Source organism: Oryza sativa, chromosome 1, assembly GCF_034140825.1.
Source record: "Oryza sativa Japonica Group chromosome 1, ASM3414082v1".
Taxonomy (NCBI): Eukaryota; Viridiplantae; Streptophyta; class Magnoliopsida; order Poales; family Poaceae; genus Oryza; species Oryza sativa.
In genome coordinates, this window is record NC_089035.1 from 43,870,046 (window position 1) to 43,894,176 (window position 24,131).

General features: G+C 42.8%; 3 protein-coding genes across 6 annotated transcripts; 1 reads left to right on the forward strand and 2 right to left on the reverse strand.

The window, feature by feature from the left end:
* Positions 1-3,647: 3,647 nt before the first annotated feature.
* On the reverse strand, positions 3,648-4,964 carry LOC112937633 (ABC transporter B family member 20). Its single transcript, XM_026022514.2, has 2 exons — positions 4,436-4,964; positions 3,648-4,346 (listed from the first exon to the last, which is right to left on the reverse strand). The coding sequence occupies exons 1-2, from the start codon at positions 4,812-4,814 to the stop codon at positions 3,766-3,768; spliced, it is 960 nt and encodes a 319-aa protein (XP_025878299.1). The 5' UTR covers positions 4,815-4,964; the 3' UTR covers positions 3,648-3,765.
* Positions 4,965-9,699: 4,735 nt separating this feature from the next.
* Positions 9,700-13,914, forward strand: LOC4327818 (mitochondrial uncoupling protein 2). 3 transcript variants are annotated; one of them, XR_001542664.3, is made up of 9 exons: positions 9,700-9,947; positions 10,174-10,392; positions 10,509-10,593; positions 10,785-10,915; positions 11,004-11,102; positions 11,238-11,290; positions 11,392-11,466; positions 13,208-13,294; positions 13,473-13,914. XR_001542664.3 is itself a non-coding variant. In XM_066306857.1 (9 exons), the coding sequence occupies exons 1-9, from the start codon at positions 9,888-9,890 to the stop codon at positions 13,491-13,493; spliced, it is 897 nt and encodes a 298-aa protein (XP_066162954.1). In that variant the 5' UTR covers positions 9,700-9,887; the 3' UTR covers positions 13,494-13,914. The 3 variants fall into 3 exon arrangements, 2 of the variants coding, with proteins under 2 accessions (XP_066162954.1, XP_015622201.1); XM_066306857.1 differs by having other exon boundaries at positions 10,785-10,934; positions 11,008-11,102; positions 11,186-11,290; XM_015766715.3 differs by having other exon boundaries at positions 11,186-11,290.
* A 1,678-nt stretch (positions 13,915-15,592) lies between these two features.
* Positions 15,593-21,546, reverse strand: LOC4327819 (cysteine synthase). 2 transcript variants are annotated; one of them, XM_015763767.2, is made up of 10 exons: positions 21,234-21,546; positions 20,722-20,831; positions 20,583-20,640; positions 18,829-19,092; positions 18,614-18,751; positions 18,487-18,538; positions 18,331-18,410; positions 16,878-16,937; positions 16,192-16,272; positions 15,593-16,012 (listed from the first exon to the last, which is right to left on the reverse strand). In XM_015763767.2, the coding sequence occupies exons 1-10, from the start codon at positions 21,480-21,482 to the stop codon at positions 15,920-15,922; spliced, it is 1,185 nt and encodes a 394-aa protein (XP_015619253.1). In that variant the 5' UTR covers positions 21,483-21,546; the 3' UTR covers positions 15,593-15,919. The 2 variants fall into 2 exon arrangements, with proteins under 2 accessions (XP_015619253.1, XP_066166886.1); XM_066310789.1 differs by having other exon boundaries at positions 18,829-19,146.
* Positions 21,547-24,131: the final 2,585 nt, after the last annotated feature.

Genomic DNA, 24,131 nt, shown 5'->3' on the forward strand with positions numbered 1-24,131 from the left:
GGATATGTAAAATCTTTTTTTATTATCACAGTGGATCTTCAAAAAAAAAAGACTTTGTATCGACTAAAGTATATCCACTTACCAATAAGAAGACTTCCGCTACATACAGATTCGTAGTAATAGGATATGTCACATACATATAGTAATAGGTTGGTTTTTTATGAGAGGAAGGGAGTATGATCGATTGGAGACAGCTATAGCAGCGGCCGGCCGGCCGGCCGGCAGGGTCACGGAATTGTCGATCGATCGATCGACAGCTTAAATCACTTGGGAATTGACGATTGTAGCAAAGCGGGCGGCAGCGGCCGGACGGACGGATACAAATTAAGGCAAGCAAATTAAAGCAATCTATGTCTATGCATAGATATAGATCGATGTCAGTGACTCTAACGGGCGATGGGCATATATATATATATACAAGATCGATCCACCGTCCGAGATAGCTAGATTCACTAGAAGCAAGCCAAGCGATCGATATGATGAACGACAAGGAGGAGGAGACTACTCTGAGGATGGCGCGGCAGGAGCTGGAGGATCTCTACCTGGGTCTGGGTGTGCCCGACGAATCGGTGGACCTCACATTCAAGGACCTCCCGTCCGCGTCCGCCGCCAGCGAGAAGCAGAATGATCTGTTGGCCGTCAGGTCCTCCACCAACATCTTCGCCTACAAATTGCAGCAGGACGAGGAGGAGCATCGCCCAAGCGCCGAAGCGCCGGCCGGCCTTCGGCTGTCTCCCACCACTACCAGCAGCACTGTTGTCGCCGACCGCCGTGTTGGTGCCAACTACAACGACAAGCGGCGTCGTCCGGGCATACCTCACTCCAACATCTGCGCGCTCTGCAACAGCTACATCTACCTCTTCCGCCATCGCTGCTTGGTGTGCGGCCGCGTGTACTGTCGGCGGTGCGTCGGCGCTGGCATGGGCGACATGACAGAGGGCCGCAAATGCATCGATTGCTTGGGAAGAAGGTACAGCCACCGCTACATCCACCGGGCCGGCACCAACCTCACGCCCTCCGCCGCCTGTTGCACCTGCGCCTTCTGGGGCTACTACCCCGACGCGCAGGCTGTCAAGCTGCAGGAGCTCGTCTGGGCCGAGAAGGGCCCTGCACCACGCCGCCGACCGCGCCAATCCTCCTCCGCCTCCATCTCTACCTCCACCTCCACCTCCTACACTGGCACCTCATCTGCTTCCATAAACATGACCACCATGATCAGCTTAAACAATGGCTTCCACTCGACTAGACCTGTACTCGCGTCAGCTTCCACCACACCCACATCCTCCTCCTTCCTTGTCTCCTCTTCTAACCCACACGCCTTCCCCCTCTGATCGATCCTTTAACTTGATGATGCTGTAAACATTTGGATGCTATATATAGTATTAAAGTCACTACTTCTTTAATCTCCCACATATTCAATGCATAGGTATCAAATCAATTTTGTTGTTTTAAATTTGTATTCACAATTTGTTGTGATTATATCTTCTTGGTTCAAGAGTGCCGTTTGGTTTGGTTGTTTTCCTCCATAATATGCTAACAGGGTGATTCTTCCTCAGAGGTCCGTTGATGGAGGGGAAGAAAACAGGCATGTAGCTAGTGAAAAATGCTATGGGAAGACCTATGGTTGAATTGGATTTTGAAACATACTAGATGGTACCATGAGCTTCGCTACAGATAATGTGCATGAGTGTTTGTTCAATGTTGTAGAGATCATATATATATATATATATATATATATATATATATATATATATATATATATATATATATATATATATATATATATATATATATATATATATATATATATATATATATATATATATATATATATATATATATATATATATATATATATATATATATATATATATATATATATATATTGACGGAGCTTGGGGCTCCTCACCGGGAGACCGCGCAGGCCCCCCTTTGCCGGTTCGGTCGGGGGCCCTGGGTGAGATTCTAAGCTCCTGGTCTGTGGAAAGTTCGCGAGAGTGGAAACACACAAGACACGGGCGATGTATACAGGTTCGGGCCGCTGAGAAGCGTAATACCCTACTCCTGTGTTTTGGTGGATCTGTGTATGAAGAAACTACAAAGTGCGAGCCAGCCTCCGATTGTTCTGGGATCCTTTTTCCCTCCCCTCCCTCCTCTAAGTGGGCAAGGTCCTCCTTTTATATCTCAAGGGGATACCACATGCACCATCTCTCTCTCTTTCTTTTGTGTGGGGACTCATCCTCTCTTCCCTCCAACTTGACTTCTCTTCATTAATGGACGGAGATTTATATGGCTGCCGTCCGAATGACCTTCTGATGGGACGGCCCATACCTACCTCCACTTCCGCCGGAAGCAGGCGCGACGTGGGAACATGGCTGTCTGCTGACGACATGACCATTGTCAGACCGGTCACAAATCGGTCATTCTTGTCCACCACGTGTCAGTTTAACAATCTGCATGTTCGCCCTTCTTCATACAATATCTTGCCTGTAATGGTTAGGATGAAGCCTGGCATATATCTGACCGGAACCAACGTGCCATCTCCAGGAGCTAACACGCCGGTTCCGGCTAGGGACGAGTGCTTGGAGGCTCTCATCCTGACGGGATGGGGCGAGGCGTGCGTCAGACCGCCTGTCGCCACCTAACCCACGATCTGATCGGTCTGTGACTGGTCACAGACCGGATAAACGAGTGCGCTGCACTGCGTTACATGCGGCGTGACGCGCTCGTCCAAACCGCAATAAATGTGGTTAGGTGAGCCCCGCTATGCTCACCTACCCCATATACGCGGCGCAAAACCCACAAGGGGTTGGGGCGCCTCGGCCCTCGGGGCCGAGACGGGAGCGGTCCGACCCCTCGGGGAGACAAAGAGAAGGGCGGCCGTATCACCCTCGGGCCCGACCCCCCCCCCCCCGAGGGGGTTAGGCCACGTGGGTGATCGTGTCTGCCTCAAGTCTCTAAGTCATGATACTCCCGGTCCCATGTTACCGACATATTATATATATATATATATATATATTCTTTAGAACATTGTGGAATATGTGAGGATGTTGATTTGATATGCTTGCACACTGAATGATGTAGGATGCTTGTATCAATTTTAAGATATAAAAATTTGCAGTGGAGGATAGTGTGGCGTGTTTGCATGTTAATCTTTATGATGTACTGGGTTGTAACTATATAGAAGATATATAGAAGGAATACTATATGTGAAGGCGTGGGGGTGCCATTCTTGAAATAAAGGCAACGGGTAAAAAACAGAAGCATGTGCGACATACAATGTGTCCAAAATGTTGCATTCAACATGTCATTGAATATTTGTACATGCAAGCTTAATAAATAAATATATAATGGGCATAAACATCGGCATGAGCTATCAAAAGAGTGCTCCTTAAAATCGATGTGTTGATAAATTGCATTGTGATACGGTGAACCCTACAAATCGATGTGATGCTGGTGGAATGACTCGAGGCGATTTAATTTTATTTTTAAGTTAGAATTTGAGTCATAGGAAAGCTACACTTAATAGTGGGTCTCATATCAATGACCAGTTTTATCACGGTCGATCGAATTACCCCCCTGAACCACAAAACCGGACATTGTTCACCCTCAACTATGCAAACCGGACGAATTACCCCCCTTGACCCAATCCGCTGTGGTTTTGGTCTACGTGGCGTACACATGGCAGTCCAGTCAGCATTCTATTTTATAAAAAAAAGTGGGACCCACTTGTCGTACCCTCTCACTCTTCCTCTCTCTTCTCTCTCACTCTTCCTCTCTCTCACGGGCGGAAGCGGGTGAAGCGGACACGGCGGTGGTGGGGGATGAGGAGGCGGCCGCCAACGACCGCGAGGCAGAGGAGGCAGAGGCGGATGCGAGGCCCCGACGGCCTCGGCTTGCGCGGCCTCGCCGGCAGGGGATGAGGTTCGTGCCCGCGGATGAGCTCGAACCGCGGGTCGGCGAGGTGGTGCGCGAAGTTCTCCTTGCGCCCCGTGAAGAGGTTGTCGACGATGATGACGCTGTCCCCGCGGGAGCTCGTCGACGAGGTGGCTGCTGATGAAGCCCGCTCCCCCGTGACGACGACGTGGAGGGGCGGCTTGCGGACGCCGACGGGGAGGCGGCGCGCGGCGGCGGCGGCTGCGGAGACGACGACGGATGACGCGCCGCCGTCGCCGCCGCCATGGCGTCCTGTATGAGCATGGTGTCGCCGGACATCCTGCCGACGACCTCGCCGGTGTTGGTGTACTTGACGAAGAAGGCGATCTCCTGCCTCAGGATGGTCTTGAGGCACAGGTTCCGTATCCTCGCCGCCTGCCGCTCTCCGGGGATCATCCAGCATGTCACCTCTGGCCACAAGATCATCCAACAAGTTCAGCTTTGCAATCTTTGCGGCAAGACAGTACAGTAGAGTACAGTGGTGTGTTCCAGCACTTACGGACGAAGGAGGCGACGGAGGAGGCGATGGCGAGGTAGATGAACTCGAGGGAGACCATGGACACCCGGTTGACGGCGTCGATGAGGTTGCCGAAGAGCACCGTCATGAACGGCAGCGCGACGCCGTTCGCCACCGCGCCCAGCGTCCCCAGCGCCATCAGCGCCACGTCAGTCTTGTCCGCGAACGCGAACAGCTTGTGGAAGTGGAACGGCACCCACGCCGACGCCGACGCCGCTGACGCCGCGCGCTCTCCCCTTGCCGCGGCGCCGCCACCGCCCTTGCCATTCCCCAGGCTCGAGTCCGCCGCGGCGACGGAGGCCGACGACGGCGGCGCGGCCGCTGAGGCGTTCGCCTCCGCGTCTCTCCAAGACTCCGGCATGGCCTCCTACTCTCGCGTCTCTCACTGCTCTTCTTCAAGAATCGATTAATCCCACTGAGCTCCTGCATACCACCGAGCTCGTTGGCAGCCGCCTCCTCATCCCCCGCCGCCGATGCGCCCGCTTCACCCGCTGCCGCCGCGTCAGCTTCACCCGCCACCGCCGCTCCGGGTCCCCCGCCTGCCGCCCGTGAGAGAAGAGTGAGAGAGAGGAAGGGTATGACAAGTGGGTCCCACCTTTTTATATATATAAAATAGAATGCTGGCTGAACAGCCACGCGTACGCCACGTAGACCAAAACCACCGTGGATTGGGTTGAGGGGGGTAATTCGTCCGGTTTGCATAGTTGGGGGTGCAGAATGTCCGGTTCTATGGTTCAAGGAGGTAATTCGGTCGACCGCGATAGTTCCGGGGGAGGGTAATTCGTACTGTTTCCATAAATATATAATGGGCATAAACATCGGCATGAGTTATCAAAAGAGTGCTCCTTAAAATCGATGTGTTGATAAATTGCATTGTGATATGGCAAACCCTACAAATCGATGTGATGCAGGTGGAATGACTCAAGGCGATTTAATTTTATTTTTAGTTAGAATTTGAGTCATAGGAAAGCTACACTTAATAGTGGGTCTCATATCAATGACCAGTTTTATGTCAAGTGCTTTAGTCTCACATTGACCTTGTAGAGATAGACACAGGGCACCACACTCACAAAGGAAAAATGGGTAATATGAAGTTCAACATGCATCTAGAACCCCTAATTTATTGTGGTGATAATGACAACACAAATAGAGAGGTACTAATGGAATTTGTTGAGATGGTTGCAAGGTTCAAATGGAGTGTGATTCAAATAAAGGTTAAGCAACATCTTAAATGTGGTAACTCTTGTAAACTTTGTTTATTGAGTTTAGGATGTTGTACTATTAAGAGGGGGGTATCACATGCATATAATTGGTTAAACAGTAGTGCTCAAGTTCACTTTCTTTGAGTGTTCCTACAGTTTTCTGGTTTATACATGAGTATATCTTTATTAATTACCGGCGGATAAATGAGATGAGCTCGTGGAGTGGCCACGGGCAGAAGGGCTTAAGATCTGGGGAATGGAAGGACAAGTTGGCTATGAGACTTGAATGTTCAGCATTTCTTTTAGGTGTGGCAAAGGGGGTACGGTGAGTGAGCTAGCGAGTTGTTGATGGAATTAATTCGTGGTTCTTCATTAGACTATCCGACGCTATTTTAGACTATTCGACACATTAGACAATCCGAAATTTCACTGCATGTCACTCTCTGTCCTGAGAGGCATTTTTGCTCTCAAAGCATTGGATTGTTTGATGTAAGATCGAACTATATGATGCATCGGACTATTCAAAATTTAACCGAACTTCACTATCTGTCTTGGCTTGAAAGATCTCTGAGAGTGAAGTATTTGCGGCTAAACTCTAAACCCTAAGACTATCCGTTGAATCAAATAGTTCAAAATTATCAGAACTTCGCTCTCTGATTCTCGCTCTTTTTTCACCTTTTTCTTATTTTGGGGGGGAGCAAAATATCAGACTATCCGATCTAGAAATCGGACTATCTAACGTGGGCTAAAAGATTTCTCTTCATCGACCACATTTTGGGCGATCTATATAAACCCTCCTCCCCCACCAACGTTTTCCAGGGTTATCCCAAATCATTCAACTATCATCTTGCTTTGGGTTGAGATTTGTGCTAAGATGCTTTGAGTCTTTGATCTCTCTATTCCTCTCTCGAATCCCCTCTTGTTCTTGGTGACTTTAATCTTTGTGGTTGTGAATTTGGAGTTTGAGAACCTAATGTGTGTTTTTTTTCAATCTTGAGCACTAGAGTTTGCCAAGAGCTGTGTGATGTTTGTTACTTTTGGAGGTTGAGGACTCCTAGACAGCTAGGCGTCGCTCTCGAGGCATCGATCTATTGGTGGTTGGTAAAGGGAAGAAGATCGGATCTTGGCATCTCGCTCATGGAAAAAGATAACTCTAGTGGAGGAGTGTATTTGTGCAACCTCAAGAGGATATGGTAGAAAAAGCCCAGCTCTTTGTGAGTTCCTCAACAGAGACTAGAATTTCCTTAAGGATTTGAACTCCGAGAAATACATCGTCCCGTACATCTCAATGATATCCTCTCATTTTACCTTCTTGTTACTTTATTTTGTGTTGTAGTAATCTAGTTGTTGTTTGAGATTATATACTTGCTTGTTGGATCTAAACCTTTTGGGTCGTGGCTTGCTAGGTTTTCTCTTGAGCGGGTTAGGCAATCCGATCTCAGTTTGGACCATCAGATATACATCTGACCATCCAACCTTGTAATCGCTTTAGCTTCCACAACTTTATTTTTCAAAAAATTGCCCATCCACCCCATTGGGCCTACCAAGGACATTCCATAAGTCAGACTAGCAATATTTGTTGTCAATCTCGATCACACCGACCTTCGGCAGAGCCATGTTCTTGCCAACTACAAGTGGCATCAGGCATACCTCACTGGCTCACTTCAACCTTTGTGCAATCTGTAGTAGCTACATCTACTTCTCTCACCATTGTTGCTTGGTGTGCAGCCGCGTGTATTGTTGATAGTAGAGATAAAAACGGAGCGGATTCGAACGGATAGTGGTCATACCATATCCTAAACCATATTTTTAAGCAGATTTAGAGCGGGTGCGGATAGTGTACGGATGCCGATGCGGAGCGGATTGTTTCGGATGCCGGAAATGGTGCGTAGTCTGATCAGAAACGGATTAAATTTATCGGATGCTACATGTATATGCAATCAATACAACATCCAGCTAGCAATGCAAGGAACAACAATACAATAATCAATAAACTACTCATCTTAATAATTATGTGCTTAGGTGTTAAACAACATGAATACATGGTGTCTATAATGTAAAAAAAATAAAGCTACGCAAGTGTGACATGAGACGATGAAAGCCTCAAGCTAAGAAATCTAGGTTAATTGATGAATTAGGCCATTGGATGGACCAACTTATGTTATATCCAATCTGAACTCGCATGCTAACTTGAGACGATCGAACTCCTAACTGCAACTCATGATTTTATATATATATATATATATATATATATATATATATATATATATATATATATATATATATATATATATATATATATAAGCGAACTCCAACAGTGAATTTCATCTTAACTAAACTATATAACAATAATAAGATTAATATAGACTTCACCCGTTGCAAACGGGCATTTTTTCTAGTTTTAAAAAAATTATCAAAGAGACGCCATACCACGTATTATAGTGTTTATTTGCGCCGCAACTCATACATACTTATGTTGACATACCACAGCTTAATAAATGGATATAGTCCCTCCGTTTCAATTTGCTTGTCCCACTGAATAGGTTGTTTGGTTAAAAATTACAACTAACTAAATCCTAATCATTTTACCCAAAGCCAGCATTAAAATCTATCAACTTATTAAAGTAATAGAAAAATGAGTCTCCACGTTCGCTCTCACGGCTTAGAAATTCTCATATCAATCGAAAAAAAGAAAAACAGAGTACATATAGAAATACAATTTAGAAGTAGCTGAAATTCGGAATTAAAAAAAATGAATATTGGAAGAGGAGACTAGAGTCCATGCCGTAATAGAATTTCGGAATTAAAAAAAATAAGAAAATTAAAAGTAGGTTAGAGTCCATTTAGAAATACAATTTTGAAATAACTAAAATTCGGAATTAAAAAAATCCATATACAAATACAATTAAGAAATAATAGAAATTAAAAATTAAAAACAAGGAATATTAGAAGAAGAGTATAGAGTCTATATAGAAATACAATTAAGAAATAATAGAAATTCGGAATTAAAAATAAGGAATATTAGAAGAAGAGTATAGAGTCCATACAAGAATTTAGAATTAACTAAAATTAAGATTAAAAATAATAAAATTAAAAGTAGAGGGAAGAAGAATCTAGAGTATATAGGAATACAATTTATTTTTTCGAAATTAAAAAATAAATAATATTGAAAAATCAGTTCAGAGTCCACGTATAAATACACTTAGAAATTTTCAAAATTTAGAATTTAAAATAAATAATATTGGAAGAAGAGGCTAGAGTCTATATAGAAATACAATAGAAATACAATGTACAAATAACGAAAATTCAGAATTAAAAAAATAAGGGATATTGGAAGACATGTCTACAATCTATATAAGAATACAATTTAGAAATAACTAAAATTTAACATTAAAAATAATCAATAACTATCACGCGCAATATGAATATTACACATGGCTAGTTTGGTAAAGTTAGTACAAAATTTAAAATTATGTTATCATTTTAATATATTTTAATAATAAATTAAGAAAATATATATGCTATTATATGAGAAAAAAATATAACGATACTAGCCGCGCATTCTGCGCGGGCCTCCATGCTAGTGAGACAAAACATAAATCCCGAGCAAATTGCATTTACTAATCTCAATCTTGATCGATCGGATATAACCGAGACAATATAACATTGATATTAGTAAAAACAATAACTATTTGATTATGTCAGATTTCACTAATAAACCGATACATAACACTTGATAAAAGTGACACGGCAGCGCCGCGGAGTAACAAGCTTCTCCGGCCTCGCCGCCTTCCCCATCAAGCCGACAACGCACGTCGGCTCTCCTACCTAGCCGACAAGCTTGGCGGCGTGGAGCGAGGGGATGGCCGACGAGGTCTCTCTTCTCAGTCCTCCCTCTCCTTTCCCTTCTGGTGCAGAGCACGTGTAGGCCCTACCTAACGAGGAACATGTGAAGTTGTGACCCAAATTGACTATGTGATCTTGAAGAGTTGTGTGATTAGACGACGTGGATATAAATATTTGGTTTTCGGTGTTGAGGTAAACGCCTCCTCTGTTGAAAAAGAGTACACAGACTCTCGTCTGGATTCTGGATCTGGATCTGGATCTGATCCAACTCCCACCCAACTCTCCAAGTACGGCAGCAGCACTGGCTACTGCGGAGGAGGCGTTGCGACTTGCGAGTGGCGGAGGACTAGGAAGTCGCCTCCGCCTCCGCTGCAGACACACTGGCGATGGCTTCCTCCTTCGCCGCCGTCTTCTTCAGCAGCGCCTTCGCTGCCTGCTTCGCTGAGGTAAGCACGCTGCGACATCCCCAACCGCCTCAGCCCATCGGTCGATGGGGAAAGAAGAGCAACTTTGTGAATCATTCGCTGTGATGCAAGAAAAGGGCATCGATCGTTAGCTTTTAACTGGACAACTAGGAACTATCGAGTCCCTCACTTCCGATTTTAGCTTAGAGTGAGTTTGCTTGTTCTTACTGTAGACACTGATAATGTATCGATTCAACGCTCTCATCAGGTGTGCACCATTCCTCTCGACACAGCCAAAGTGCGGCTTCAGCTGCAAAAGAAAGCAGCCCTAGCTACAGGCGGAGGAGGAGGGACCACTGGAGGAATGCTGGGCACAATAATGTGCATCGCAAGGGAGGAAGGGGTGGCCGCGCTTTGGAACGGCATCATCCCTGGCCTTCACCGCCAGTGCGTCTATGGCGGACTCCGCATCGCCTTGTATGAGCCTGTCAGTTAGTGCTCCTTTCCTTCTGTTTCATACTACTATTTCATATACATTTTCTTCTTTCTTCTGTCAAAGCACTTCATGTCAACACCATTAATTATCCCCTCCTTACCTTGCAGGTGAAAGCCTTCTTTATCCGAGACGGAGATACTGTTGCTGGTGGTGTCAGTTTATTTGCTAAGATCCTTGCTGCTCTTATGACAGGTGGGTACTTTTCCCTATCCGTTTCTCTTTGCTGCACTTTCTCAATAATTTGTCACATATTAAATTGCTTTTGCTAATTAAATGCAGCCAACCAGTTTACATCCAAATTTCATGTGTTAAGGACTTAAGGTAGGTGCACTATGCACAAGTAAATATACTCTTATATTAATTACCGTTCTATATATTCATAGGTGTCATAGCAATTGTTGTGGCAAATCCAACTGATCTTGTCAAAGTGAGATTGCAAGCTGATGGAAAGGCCACCACTGTCAAGAGGCACTATTCTGGAGCCCTCAATGCGTATGCTACCATAATCAGACAGGTTGCTGCTACAATTCATGGTGATCATGAGCAGTAAATTAAAAAAAAAATTCATATTCCCCACGGCCTGTAAATCTTCATATTTTCAGGAAGGTATTGGAGCTTTGTGGACTGGCCTCGGTCCAAACATAGCACGCAATGCTATAATTAATGCTACCGAGTTGGCCAGCTACGACCAACTCAAACAGGTGCCTTTTGATTCTTTCACCTTGTATTCTTGTGGCCACTTTCTATGTGTGTTACTGTTCATCACTTTGTTCTGTTTGTGCAGATGTTTCTAAAACTTCCTGGGTTTACTGATAACGTTTTTACCCATCTTTTAGCTGGACTTGGTGCTGGATTTTTTGCTGTTTGCATTGGCTCTCCAGTGGATGTGGTATGCTCTGCACATGCTGTTTAGGCTCATCGTTCCCAAGTCATGTTATGTTCTACAGAACACTCTGTTACAAAATGTAACTATACATGACTTCCGTGTAGGTGAAATCAAGAATGATGGGTGACGCAACGTACAAGAGTACACTAGACTGTTTTGCAAAGACATTAAAGAATGATGTACGGCAAACCCTTCTCCAAAACTTTCATAGCTCTTCTGTTGTGTACAACCAAATCTTTTAGATTTTTCGATGCAAATGTATTTTGGTACTATACAACTAATCTTCAAAGTTCAAACACTTGTAGCGAGCACAGAAGTAATTTTCCTTGGGGATTAACAGTTCAACATTTCAGTTAAACATTCCCTTAAAACATTTATGTTCCTCTGCCCTAAATACTTGTCCCTTAAATCGTCCACTCAACTGAAAGGATAGAATATAGCTGACATTCCATTCTAAATAGGATTTCACCTCAAGTAGGTTGAAGAGCCTTATTTTGCCATGACTTCTGATTGGATTGGTCAACTTGAATTTAGGAGAGGTTATGACAGAAACTGGATGCTGCTAAGGAGAATGGATTTTTCTCCGTGACTTCGGATCAAAATCTGAGGCTAAGAACCTTGCGCGTGATGATTCCTAAGCTAATATGCACCAATTCTCTAATTAGATGCATAAGCAGCACATTTCACATTTTCACTTGCTCCTAATGAAGTGTCCAAAGTGTACCCTGCAACCATGGATATTTTATTTGAACTCAGTTCACTAGCTTTACTTTGCCTTGTTGCTCTATATAGTTTTTTCGAATTACATTGTTTTTTTTGGTTCTATCATTCGACTATAGTCTAGTTATATGGAGATTGAATTGTTGATTTGGCCTCTAGTTTTTTATATATTCAGGTATTATGATTGTTATCCTTTCTTAAATCTTTTAGAATTTGCAATCTGTTTGCTTGTTTGTTTGGGGGTATATAGTATGTAAGCTTGACTGGCTGCATTTTACAGGCCTGGTCCCTCTCTAACCCTGTGTGCGTTTTTCCATTTGGATTTTGCTCATGTTTGTAATTGTTTTGTAAGCAGACCTATATTACTAGGGTTTGCCCATTTTACTAAGAGCGTTAGGGGAAAAAAATAGAGATATTGAGAGCCTATTTGCCATTGAAAAAAAAACTAGCATGTAAAACGAAAGGTGTTTTGAAAATCTTACATGCCCTTAGGCCTTATCTGATTCAAAGGTTTGTTTCCACAAATGTCTACTATCTGATCATACTATCGAACAACAGGAGCAGTGTATTAGATCTTATACTCATTAACTTAACCTTAGCACATACATGATCACCTAAGCTTATGCGGAATGGTGTAATTAACTGAGCGGTTGAGCTTGAGGCCATCTTAGTCGCGGTAGGAGTCGTCGGTTAAGTCGAGGTCGCGGTAGCGGGTCGCCAGAGGTGAAGTAGAGGCTTGCGGTGCGGATGGCGTCGCCCTTCCGGCCTACGTTGGAGAACGCCCTTCAGTCTCCTTCCAGTGCTCCTTAGGATCGGTGTTAGGGTTTATCGGGAGTGGCTTAGTGTATTTAGATCGTCACCTAGATACAACCGGCCTCTCCCTTTTAATATTGTGCTAGAAATCAGGGGCGAATCCGTTATGGAGAATGATGTGGGAACATCGCAAAAAAATAAAAACATGGCATGTCACCAAGTGATCACTTTCTACCACTCAATCAGCGTAGTACATCTGAATATTACACATACAGACATACTAGGCTACCCACAACATAGGGATTCTGTTAAACGTAGCTGTCTCAGTCCTTGGTTTGTTTCTGGTTGCTGTAGATGCTCATGCATGTGGACTAGGTTGTATTCATATCTAATTTAGAAGGCGTTTGCACCACGCAATATTTCTATACTGATGATCCTTTTCTGCAGGGACTTCCTGCTTTTTATAAAGGGTTCATTGCAAACTTTTGCCGCATTGGGTCATGGAATGTGATAATGTTTTTAACACTGGAGCAGGTAACATTCTTTTTTAATGCTATTATGCTACTTTAGGGGAAAAATGGAAAGAAAAAGGAAGTCCTAGTCTCATCGCTATAGCCTGACATGCTTACACCTAAATAAGTGCTCTATTTGTTTTCACTCTGTCATAGCAAAGCTAATGATTTTATTTTTATTTTTGTGAAATGACAAAAAGGTAAGAAGATCAATTCTGTAAGTCTGCTGCACTGCACTGCAAGCCAAGGATCTATCATGCAAGTGAACAGCAGGAGCAGGACTGAATCGATGCTTGATTTAGCTGTAGCTCCTGAGTCCACTTTATAGTGCTGTTTGCTGAAGGCCACATATGTCTAGGATTAGATTTGTTTTGTACAGGACAATGCGTTCTAATTAAACCCATCAATTCAGCAGAGGACAACATCAACAGAGTCATTTGTGCAGAGATGATTGGCCATAACATGTCATTGTACTGTCTGAGCAATTTTTTAATTTTACCAAAAATGAAACTCACAAAATCTAATGCAAATATAGGTTACTCTTGGTAGTAATTTCATGTATCCGAGGTTTGTAAACAATATGAAAGGAAGTTGTGACTTAAACTTGCTTTTGCATCATCTATTGAGCGCGAGTTTCTCGAATTATCTTGTGGCGATTTTACCAAGATTGCTGCCACACATAATATAGGCAGATCATCATCTTCATATTTTTGCTAACACATTTGTGCGTATATGTGGCATCTGCTGAAGTCTGCCCAAATAGTAGCTCCTGACAAGCCATTCTTGTATTGGGTTTCATTCCAAGGTTGCAAGCTACACGTATTTCAGTGAAACTGTATTTCACCATTTCTATGATGGGGCTACATGCTTTTGGACTTACACACGGTGCTCTTCTTTCACCTCACATGATAAAACCATTCCTCATATCATAAGCACAGTTGCTCTTCTTTTACCTCACAAGTGTTATCATAATGTGATAAATGGATTAGATTTTTATAGACTTATCTTGATACGAAATTGATGGTCAAAGTTTCAAAATGTTTAAACCAAATCTGGTTCTAAATGTCAAATATTTATAATAAAAGGGAACATTACTTTGCTCTTCACACTGACCAACTGTGCCTCTTGCTTTCCCGTTGATTTTAATATCTTATTATGGATTTTTTTAATATCCTATGGATTTCTACAACACAAATAAATACTCCCTCCATTCCAAAATATAAGGCATAACCATCCTTAACCCAAAGACCAAGAAATAATTAATATCTCATCATTATCATGAATCACCCCAATTAATACAATACATGCAACTAATAGAATTGAAGATTTGTGAGTATAGGATTTAAAATAATAATGATTTAGGGGAGAGAATGTGCTAATTAATTGCATGCATGCATGCACTCACTTTAAAAAGTAGTATGCCCTACATTTTGGAATGGAGGGAGTATTATTAATGGTGAGGTTAGCAGCTATATCTATTTTGTATAGTATTAAGTATTAAAATAAAACTATAATGAACCAACTATCTACACCTCTGACAATTTAAAACCTAAATCGAAGATGTACCCTATCAACCTATCTTACTATTTCAAATATTAACTAATAATACCAATATTGAAATAAAAAAGGCTTATATCAACATCCACTAGACCTATACCAGCTCACAAACAAACAATTTTAACACTCGCTTACTTACATACATATATTTTGAAATTGAAGTTTCACAGAAGTACACTATTAACGAATGAGCCCACCCACGAGATGACGTGGCTATTTGGGCTGGTTTTATTCGTGGCCTAAATTGGCCTTACCAATTTTTGTGAATGTCAAATTTTGGCAACTTTTGGCATGGCTAATTTTGGCAAAGGAAAAAATTGTGTTTAGATTGAAGCCAAAATAGCCTAAATTAACTGTTGAAATGGCCTATTTCTTAGGCATGCCAAAATTTGGCTCCAAACCAAATAGACAATAAACACTATTGAAATTGACAAATATTGGTAAGGCCAATATAGGCCTCAAACCAAACCAATCCTTTATCTACATATATTTTGGATGCGGATGTGGCATCGTGATTATTCCGCCTAGGATGAAGCTCTAAGTCCACATACTAGGTGGAACAACCAAGTCCACATCCTAGGTGGAACAACCATGTCTTGTAAAACTCCAATACAGCGTCAAAAAAAAAACTCCAATACTAAAACATATATGTAACTAAGATCACAAAATATGTAGTTACGTAAAATTTACTTCAAACGATAATACCATGTCTTCAAATACCACACCTCGAGTGACAGCTCTCGACAAAAAAGCACTAGCAGCATCCGGAAAGCACTTTTAAAGTGCTTCATGCTAATTGATAATGTTTCACGGCTCTTCGAAACATTTGTTTACAATTACCAAACACCCAGCTTTAAATTTACGTATGTATTACAAACTGCTCCCAGATTGATTTAAGGATAAAAGAGAAGAGTAGAAGATGTTCAGAGAAATTTCACAGTACCCTCACAAGCCTCATTATAAGTGCAAAGGTAACTGTTTTATTTATCGAACAAACAGCTATGGAGTGGTATGATACTTCTCAGAAAAAAAAAACTAATGGCCAGAAATCTCAGAAACAATTATGATGTTGTGAACACTGAAGTTAGGCTCATGGTTCAGGTTGCAACTTCTCACATTCTTCTCTTATCGACTGAAAAAGGATAGATGAAAGGTACCTCTCACCAAAGCTTGGAAACACAACCTGTAGAAATGAGCCAAAAGGATGTAATTACATGAGATGATTTATCTATGTGTATTTGACATCCAAATATCCAATACCTCATGTAATAATATTTGGAATTGAGTTATGATTTGACAAAAGAATAGCAGATGTTTGGAAACTGGAAATGGTATTAGCACTTATGACAATAGAGTACTCACCACTACCAACTTTCCAGCATTTTCTGGTCTTTTTGCAACTTTAATGGCAGCTGCTGCTGCTGCCCCAGATGAAATTCCAACCTGAAGAACATCCACATAGTTTCAAATGATAAAATATTCTCAGTTTTATTCCTGAAGCAGTTATGAACTTGCCTTTGCAGTTATAACAAAATTATAAAGTGTGAAACGAAAACGGCAGGAAAGGCTCCTACTGTAATTTTCATTGTAAGGAGATTATGTTCAGAGTTTGATATTTACAAGAAAGGGTGAATAAAGCTCTTGTCAGCTCCTAACTTTCGGTAGATCCATCACACATCTTGCTGGCATTTCTGATTTTATATCTGTGTTCACTTTCGGTACAATAGTTGAGAAACTAAGAGGAGAAATCTATGGTCTGACATACAAAAGTGTAGGTTTCTACTAGTTAACCGCTAATCCCTTATTTTTAGATGGAAAATAGAGTAGACTGACTCAAGATAGTGCCTTGAAATTGATTGTTCTTGATTCACGAATAAGACTGGGGCATGCATGAAAAGCAAGGCAAGAAAGGGCATTATCTAGCATGCTGTGACTCGTGAGTAGCGATTTGCCTGTTCTCATTAGAATATAAAAATTTGCAACTCAAGAGCAAACCAAAGAAAGAATGACGCATTAAAAGAGTAGATCACAACATGAAATTAGAATACCAGTAATCCTTCCTGAAGAGCCAATTGCTTTGCTGTCTCAACAGCCTCATCACTAGATATCTGCAACAATCAGACAGGTGGTAAATTTCTCAGATATTAGCATGAGTAAACCCAGCAACAATCCTCGGAAATGGTGAATTTCTCATACACTAGTTATTCCATACTTGGTGAGCTATTTGGGCCAGTATGGATGCTCTGAAGAAAGGAGTAATCAAGATGGGCATGGGCCAGGCCCATGCAGCAGTTTAGGCATGATAAATTAGGAAGAAGTCAAATAAAGTTACGAGATTATCTAGTTAGGTAAGTGGATGAGGTTTGTTAGCAAACTAGATAGAGAGATTAGATTGGTTTCCATAATACTAGAGATTAGTTTGTTGGATGTCAAGTCAGTCCTCCCTACATGTAAAGGAAACCCTCTTATCAATCAAGCAATGAATCAGAATTAGCCAAGTTCTTCCCAACCTAAAGTAACCTCTCATCCCAACCAAGCCGATGCCACCCGGCTACCTTCATGCTGGTGTTTATCCCCAATGAATTCTAGGCCATAACACCAGTCAGTGATGAATCCATTATGTTAAATTAGCGTACAGGATGTTGTTTTATTCTGTACAGGTTGAGAGGAATAAGAGTCTTGCTTCTTCATCGGTACTGAACGATGAGTTTGTCTGGAGTCTAAGGAAGCTTAATGTACTGCCAAAGGTGATATTTTTTTGTAGAAGGTGGTGAAGGATTTCATTCCAGTTCACGATGGTTTGTTCAAGAAGCACATTGAAATGGCTGGAATCTGATTGCTCTGTAAGAGAGAATGAGACAGTACTGCACATTCCACTTTGGCTCGCTTGATTTACTTTGGCTTTGCAGATTATCAGATCTGCACCAAATAACTTTGGGTCGCTTGATTTACTTGTTACCTCAAAGTGCAATAATGATCATGCATAATCAGTGGTATGTACACCTTATAGACTAGCCGAGAATTATAGGAGGCATGGGGGCTGATGGGACAACCAATTCAAAAATGGCCTTATCTCTTTGCCTCCTCTCGTCTCCTCTCCTCTCTACTCTCTCCGCTGCTCTGCCGCCGCCCAAGCAGGCCGCCGGCACACCGAGCGGCTGCGAGGAAGGCGGCGGCTGGGCTCCTCGGTGGGGGCCATGCTCCCTGTTGCGTCGGAAGGGATGTGGGGGAGGGTCGGGGCTGGGGTTCCACCCCCAGATCTGGCGGCGCAGTGTCAGCGGGAAGGTGGGTGGCAGAGGCTTCGCAGTGGCGCCCGGAGGCGGCTGGGCCCGCGCCTGGCCGCGAGGTTTGGTGGCGGCAGGTGGTCGGGAGCGCGAAGGTTAGCGGCAAGGTGTCAGCGTCGGTGTCTCTTCGTGCGGCGACGGAAGCGGCGGAGGACGGCGGCGGCCTGTTGACGGCCAGTCTGAATATAGAGTAGAAAAGATTGGAACAAGTGCAGACCTCAATCACTTCATCGAGAACTTCACTATCCAAGTTCCTTGGAACAAATCCTGCCCCAATGCCTTGAATCTTATGTGGGCCTAAACAAATGGGGTGAATTATAAGGGAAAGAGCAGACATTTGACAAACCTTAAGGAAGTAAGAACACAAACATACCAGGTTTTCCACCAGAGAGTATGTTACTCTCAGAAGGCTCAATACCAATAACCTACAAAAGATAACTGTGTAAGGACTATAAAGTGCATATAACATCAGATTTTGCATGGATGGAACTTAAAGAAACCTTAATTCCAGGATTTTTCTCTTTCAGGAAACGGCCAGCACCAGATATTGTTCCACCTGTTCCAATTCCACCAATGAATACATCCACCTTCCCTTTAGAATCCTCCCAGATTTCTGGCCCAGTAGTCTCATAATGTACCTGCTTGAAAATGAAGAAAGACAAACATTGGGCACAGTACAAATCTAGACAGACATGTGGCTAGTTCTATATGTTACCTTTGGGTTGGCAGGGTTGTCAAACTGCTGCAGCATATAGGCATCAGGTGTCTTATTTAAAATCTCTGTAGCCTTATCTACAGCCCCCTTCATCCCTTTTGCGGCATCAGTAAGGACAAGTTCAGCGCCAAAAGCTTTGAGTAGAACTCTTCTCTCCATGCTCATTGATGCAGGCATGGTCAATATTAATTTATATCCTCTGGAAGCAGCAATGAAGGCAAGACCAATGCCTGTATTTCCACTTGTTGGTTCCACCAAAACACTCTGAGCATAGAGCATAAAGTAATATGTCATGCATGGTAAGTCACTGGGTGAGAGCTGAAATAATGTACAGAGAGAAAAGAAACAATGAAGTAGGATTGGATAAAGTTTTTACACACTTACACACGCACGCACATGCGCGGTCACTAGGCTTAGAGCTGAAGTAACGTAATGAGAAAAAAAAAAGAAGAAACAATGAAGTAGCATCTGAGAAAGTTTTCAATAATTCAAACCAACATGACATATCCATATAAATTTAAGAGTAAATTTCACAAAACTACAGGTATTTTGCATAATTTATCACGAAACTACAAATTTAAGAGCTTGTTTCACAAATCTACAGATTCAGTGTCTCCGTTTATCACAAAGCTACAGGTATTTTGTACAATCTATCACAAAACTACAGATTTAAGAACTTGTTTCACAAAACTATAGATTTAGTGTATTCGTTTATCACATAGCTACACATTTAGTGTCTTCATTTATCACAAAACTACATATTTAGTGTCCATTATCACAAAACTACATTTTTTAATAATGCTAAAACCTGTAGATTTGTGATAATGAAGATACTAAACTTGTAGTTTTGTGATAAATGAAGATATTAAATCTGTAGTTTTGTAAAACAAGTTCCTAAATCTGTAGTTTTGTGATATATTGTGCAAAGTACCTGCAGTTTTGTGATAAACGAAGACATTGAATCTATAGTTTTGTGAAACAAGTTCTTAAATCTGTAGTTTTGTGATAGATCGTGCAAAGTATATGTAGTTTTATGAAATTTACTCTAAATTTAATATCCGTGGAAAAATTTCATAACTATTTGGATGAATATGATAGTGCATAGAGCCATGGACATCGATGCATATACTACTGTAGTTGCTTTTCCAATAGAGTTGCCATAATTTTATTTTGAACAATGAATAGCAAGTACCCTTGTTTTAGTGATGGGTGGAGGAATTATATGGCACTGTTAATGCACTCTGTTCAAAATGTGAAACTGGACAAATGGATTATTCATAAACCATGGCTCCTAGTTCAGGCACAGTTTGATTCTTGGGACACTCAATATGTATTGGTGTCTGAAACCAAATGTTTGTTTCTAGGAAGCATCAAGAAATCTAGATGAATGAACAGACCATGTTTCCTCACTTGTCTTCTTAGTAGTTAGTACTACCTCCGTTTTTTAATAAATGACGCCGTTGACTTTTTCTCACATGTTTGACCATTCGTTTTATTCAAAAATTTTATGCAAATGTATATGATATAAATCACACTTAATGTACTATGAGTGATAAAACAACTCATAACAAAATAAATTATAATTACGTAAATTTTTTGAATAAGACGAATGGTCAAACATGTGAGAAAAAATCAACGGCGTCATCTATTAAAAAACGGAGGGAGTAGTAATAATCAGGAAGAAGGTCAAAATGTGAAAGACGGCAACAAGTGGTTATGCATATATATATATAAACAAAAGAACATTGATTCACCTTTCCAGGAGTTATCAAGCCTTTCTCTTCCGCATCAGAAATCATACTGTATCCTATCCTGAAAAGAAATTGGGGGTATAAGGTGAGTCCAGCAAGGCAAGGAAAGGAAAGGAAAGGAGAGAGGGCGGCGAATGTGTACCTGTCCTTGACACTGCAACAGGGCTCCATAATCTCGAGCTTAGCAGCGACATTGGCAACACATCCCTTGACGATGTTGTTGAGATATACCATTGGAGTCTTGCCGATGAGCTGCAATCAGACATTAAATCCTCAAACAGGCAACTACTTCACATTAGAATACAGCGCACTCGTCGGCCAGAAATGTCTCTAAACGATGTTGCTGCCGATTTCTCTACTTTTGGCTGTGTTCGGCAGCAGCGGATTGGGAGAAAAACTCCCTCTGCATATGCTTTCCGAACTACTAAACGTGTGTTCTTTTTGCAAAAAAAAAATCTATAAGAAAATTGCTTGAAAAAAAATCAAAAAATTAAAATAATTAATACTTGATTAATTATGGGCGTATCTACTCAGCCTTCTCTTTTCCCCTCCTCACAAACAGGCATCTTGCAGTTTAGACTTGCAGGAGTGGCATGAGTAAGATGCGGGTAATTTGTACAAGTAGGTAGGTAACGCGCAGGGTAAGGAAATTGCCTGGGTGACGTCGTCGGCGATGTTGAGGCCCTCGACCTCGGCGGCGACGGCGTGGCACATCCAGCTGGAGGAGGAGGAGGAGTTGATGTTCCGGAAGGGATGGGGCCGGGGCTGGATGGTCAGTGTAGGGTTGCGGGCGAGAGGTGGTAGGAGGAGGGTCTGTCGTGGCGATCGGGCGGAGAAGAAGCAGGAGGACCCGAAATGGACCTGCAAGGCGGCGGCGGCGACGGGCGACGACCACGACGCCATCTTGCGTTGCTCGGACTCGGAGGTGTTGGATAGGGGAGTAGTTCCGTATCTGCGGATGGACGACGAGCTTTTGTTGCCTAATCCCCTCCCTAATGTACGGTCTTTTGTGAGGCGTTTACAATGCTCCTCCACATGTTCGGCATATTCGGTGCCACGTCCTCATCCACATGTGTAGCCTAGTGAAGACCGAGTGGCCAAACTTGGTCACCCGTTCTTGGCTGAAAAGCGAAGCTCAGGCGCAGGCGCACAGCTGAAAAGCACCGCCCGACGCCGTCGCCGCTCGGGCCACGGCGCGGAGGCCGGACGAGGAAGGGGGAGACGCCGCTCCAAGTCGTCCGCTCGTCGCCGTCGCCGCTTGGGCCACGGCGCGGAGGCCGGATCCGAGCGTTGGCGCGCCGGCCTCTCCGCTGCGGTGGAAGGCCGGCTGTGCGCCGCCGGTGGGAGGAGAGGAGGGAAGAGGAGTAAGCGGCGGGGGTCGCCGCCGTACGCCGCCGAACCGCCGTGGAGTTGGAAAGTACGAAGCCAGCGGCGGAAATTAGCGGTGGAAGTTGGGGAGACGCGGTTTTCTCTGAAGGTGGGGCCCACGTGAAAAAAAAGTTTGGTGGTGGGTCCCATGTAAAGCTACGCCCACTGTGGAGATGGAGACTCGTTTTGCTTTCTCCTACGTGGATGGTTTGGCTCCGTGGTAGACAGCGACCCATTGCTACTGCCATATATTCCCTCCATTGAAAAACAAATGACAACGAATCCAGACGGCTAGACGGCTAGATTAGATTATTAGGATGTGTCATATTTACTTTTTTATACAACAGAGTGAGTAGCTTTCACTAATTCTATAGCGCAACAAACATTATATATCTTCTGGTGCATCGTCCAATAAAATATTGTTTAGTTTGCGAGACGAAAAGTTTTGGCGTGTCACATCGAATATACGGACATATAACATAGTCTAATAACAAAACAAATTATAGATTCTGCATGTAAACTGGAGACAAATTTATTAAGCTTAATTAATCAGTCATTAGCAAATATTTACGGTAGCACAACATTGTCAAATCATGACGCAATTAGGCTTAAAAGATTTGTCTCGTAATTTACACGCAATTTATGTAATTAGTTTTTTTTCTATATTTAATACTCCATATATGTGTTCAAACATTTGATATGACAGGGTGAAAAATTTTTGTTTGGAAACTAAACAGGGCCTTAGACTTGGTCAGCTCTAGCAGACCCTATTAAAAGACCCCTTAACTCCTACACAATAGAGGAAAAAAAATTGGAGTAGTACAGGCCAGTCACAGTGTAAGCACCGGCGCGAGGTCCTGGAGCGGCGAGGAGGAGGAGGAGGAGGAGGTGGGGGCGTAGATCTGGCGGGCGGCAGCGGGTTCTTGGCGGTGGGTTCTTTGCAGCGGCGACGGCAGCCGGTTCTTAGCGGCGGAGGCGTCCCCGGCTGTCGCGGCGGTGTCGGCCACCATCACCGGCGTCGGTTTCTTTTTGCGATTTTTTTTTCTTTTTCATCTTGTGGTGGACATACGCCTCGATTGTTGGTTTCTATTGATTTTCATTTCTTCAATTTCTTGTTGTTTAAACTATAAACGATTCTCCTCTTCCAATCCTCAAGATTTTCTTGCCTTTTCTCTGACTCGGTGGCAGGAGGAAGAATGGTTGTGGCGGGAGGGGAATTTTCGTGGGCACAATGGGGATTTCGCGATGGGATTCGGCGCGAGGGCACGCGAGGGCGAGGCTACGCCGCCCACAGTGCGCGCGACCCGCGTCCTTCTCCTCCGCCCGTGGACTCGCGAGAGCGAGGTTTCGCGCGGCGTTGCTTGGGGGCGAGGAACTCTACTAGGGTGCGATTCCTTCTGCCACGCACGCCAAAATCCTCGCTGGCACCGTGTAGCACCGGTCCACATAGGTGCATTGTGATAGGCCTCATAGTAGAAATTGAACGTGTGTTTAATTCACGCTAAAATTAGAAGTTTGGTTGAAATTGGAATGATGTGACGGAAAAGTTGAAAGTTTGTATGTATAGAAAAGTTTTGATGTAATGGAAAAGTTAAAAGTTTGAAGAGAAAGTTTGGAACTAAATAAGGGCTGAGACTAAAGGACCGAGAATAACCAGATCGTATCCATCCCCTATTAGCGCCTGCTTGCAATTAAGTGAATCTGTATTAAAATTCACCCTTTGCATCCCTGGTTATTCTCGGCTGAGTCTCTTGCCACACATCCCCATCCACCCAGATTTGTCAATCCCACAAAAGCACCATCACAATTAATTTTAATTAAGTGTAAATTACATCAGCGGTACACAAACTTGTTAAGTAGGTGTAATTTAATACATGAACTTATAAAACGCTCGTTTTGGTACATGAACTTGTTTGGTGCATGTGAACAAGGTCAAAATCACACTGCAAGGTTAATCTTACTGATTCTGTTGTTGATTTAAACTTTATATAAACATATGTCTAAGAAGGATAAACATATAATAAGGCGTAATGATTGCATAAAAACATAAAAATCTAAGTAATGATGGAAGGGATAGAAACAAAGAAAGATAAAGTGAAATCTAAGTTTACAAATATAACCTTTCTTCTATGTATACGCAAATCATCTACTAATTTATAATTTATAATGTTCAATATAGAAAAA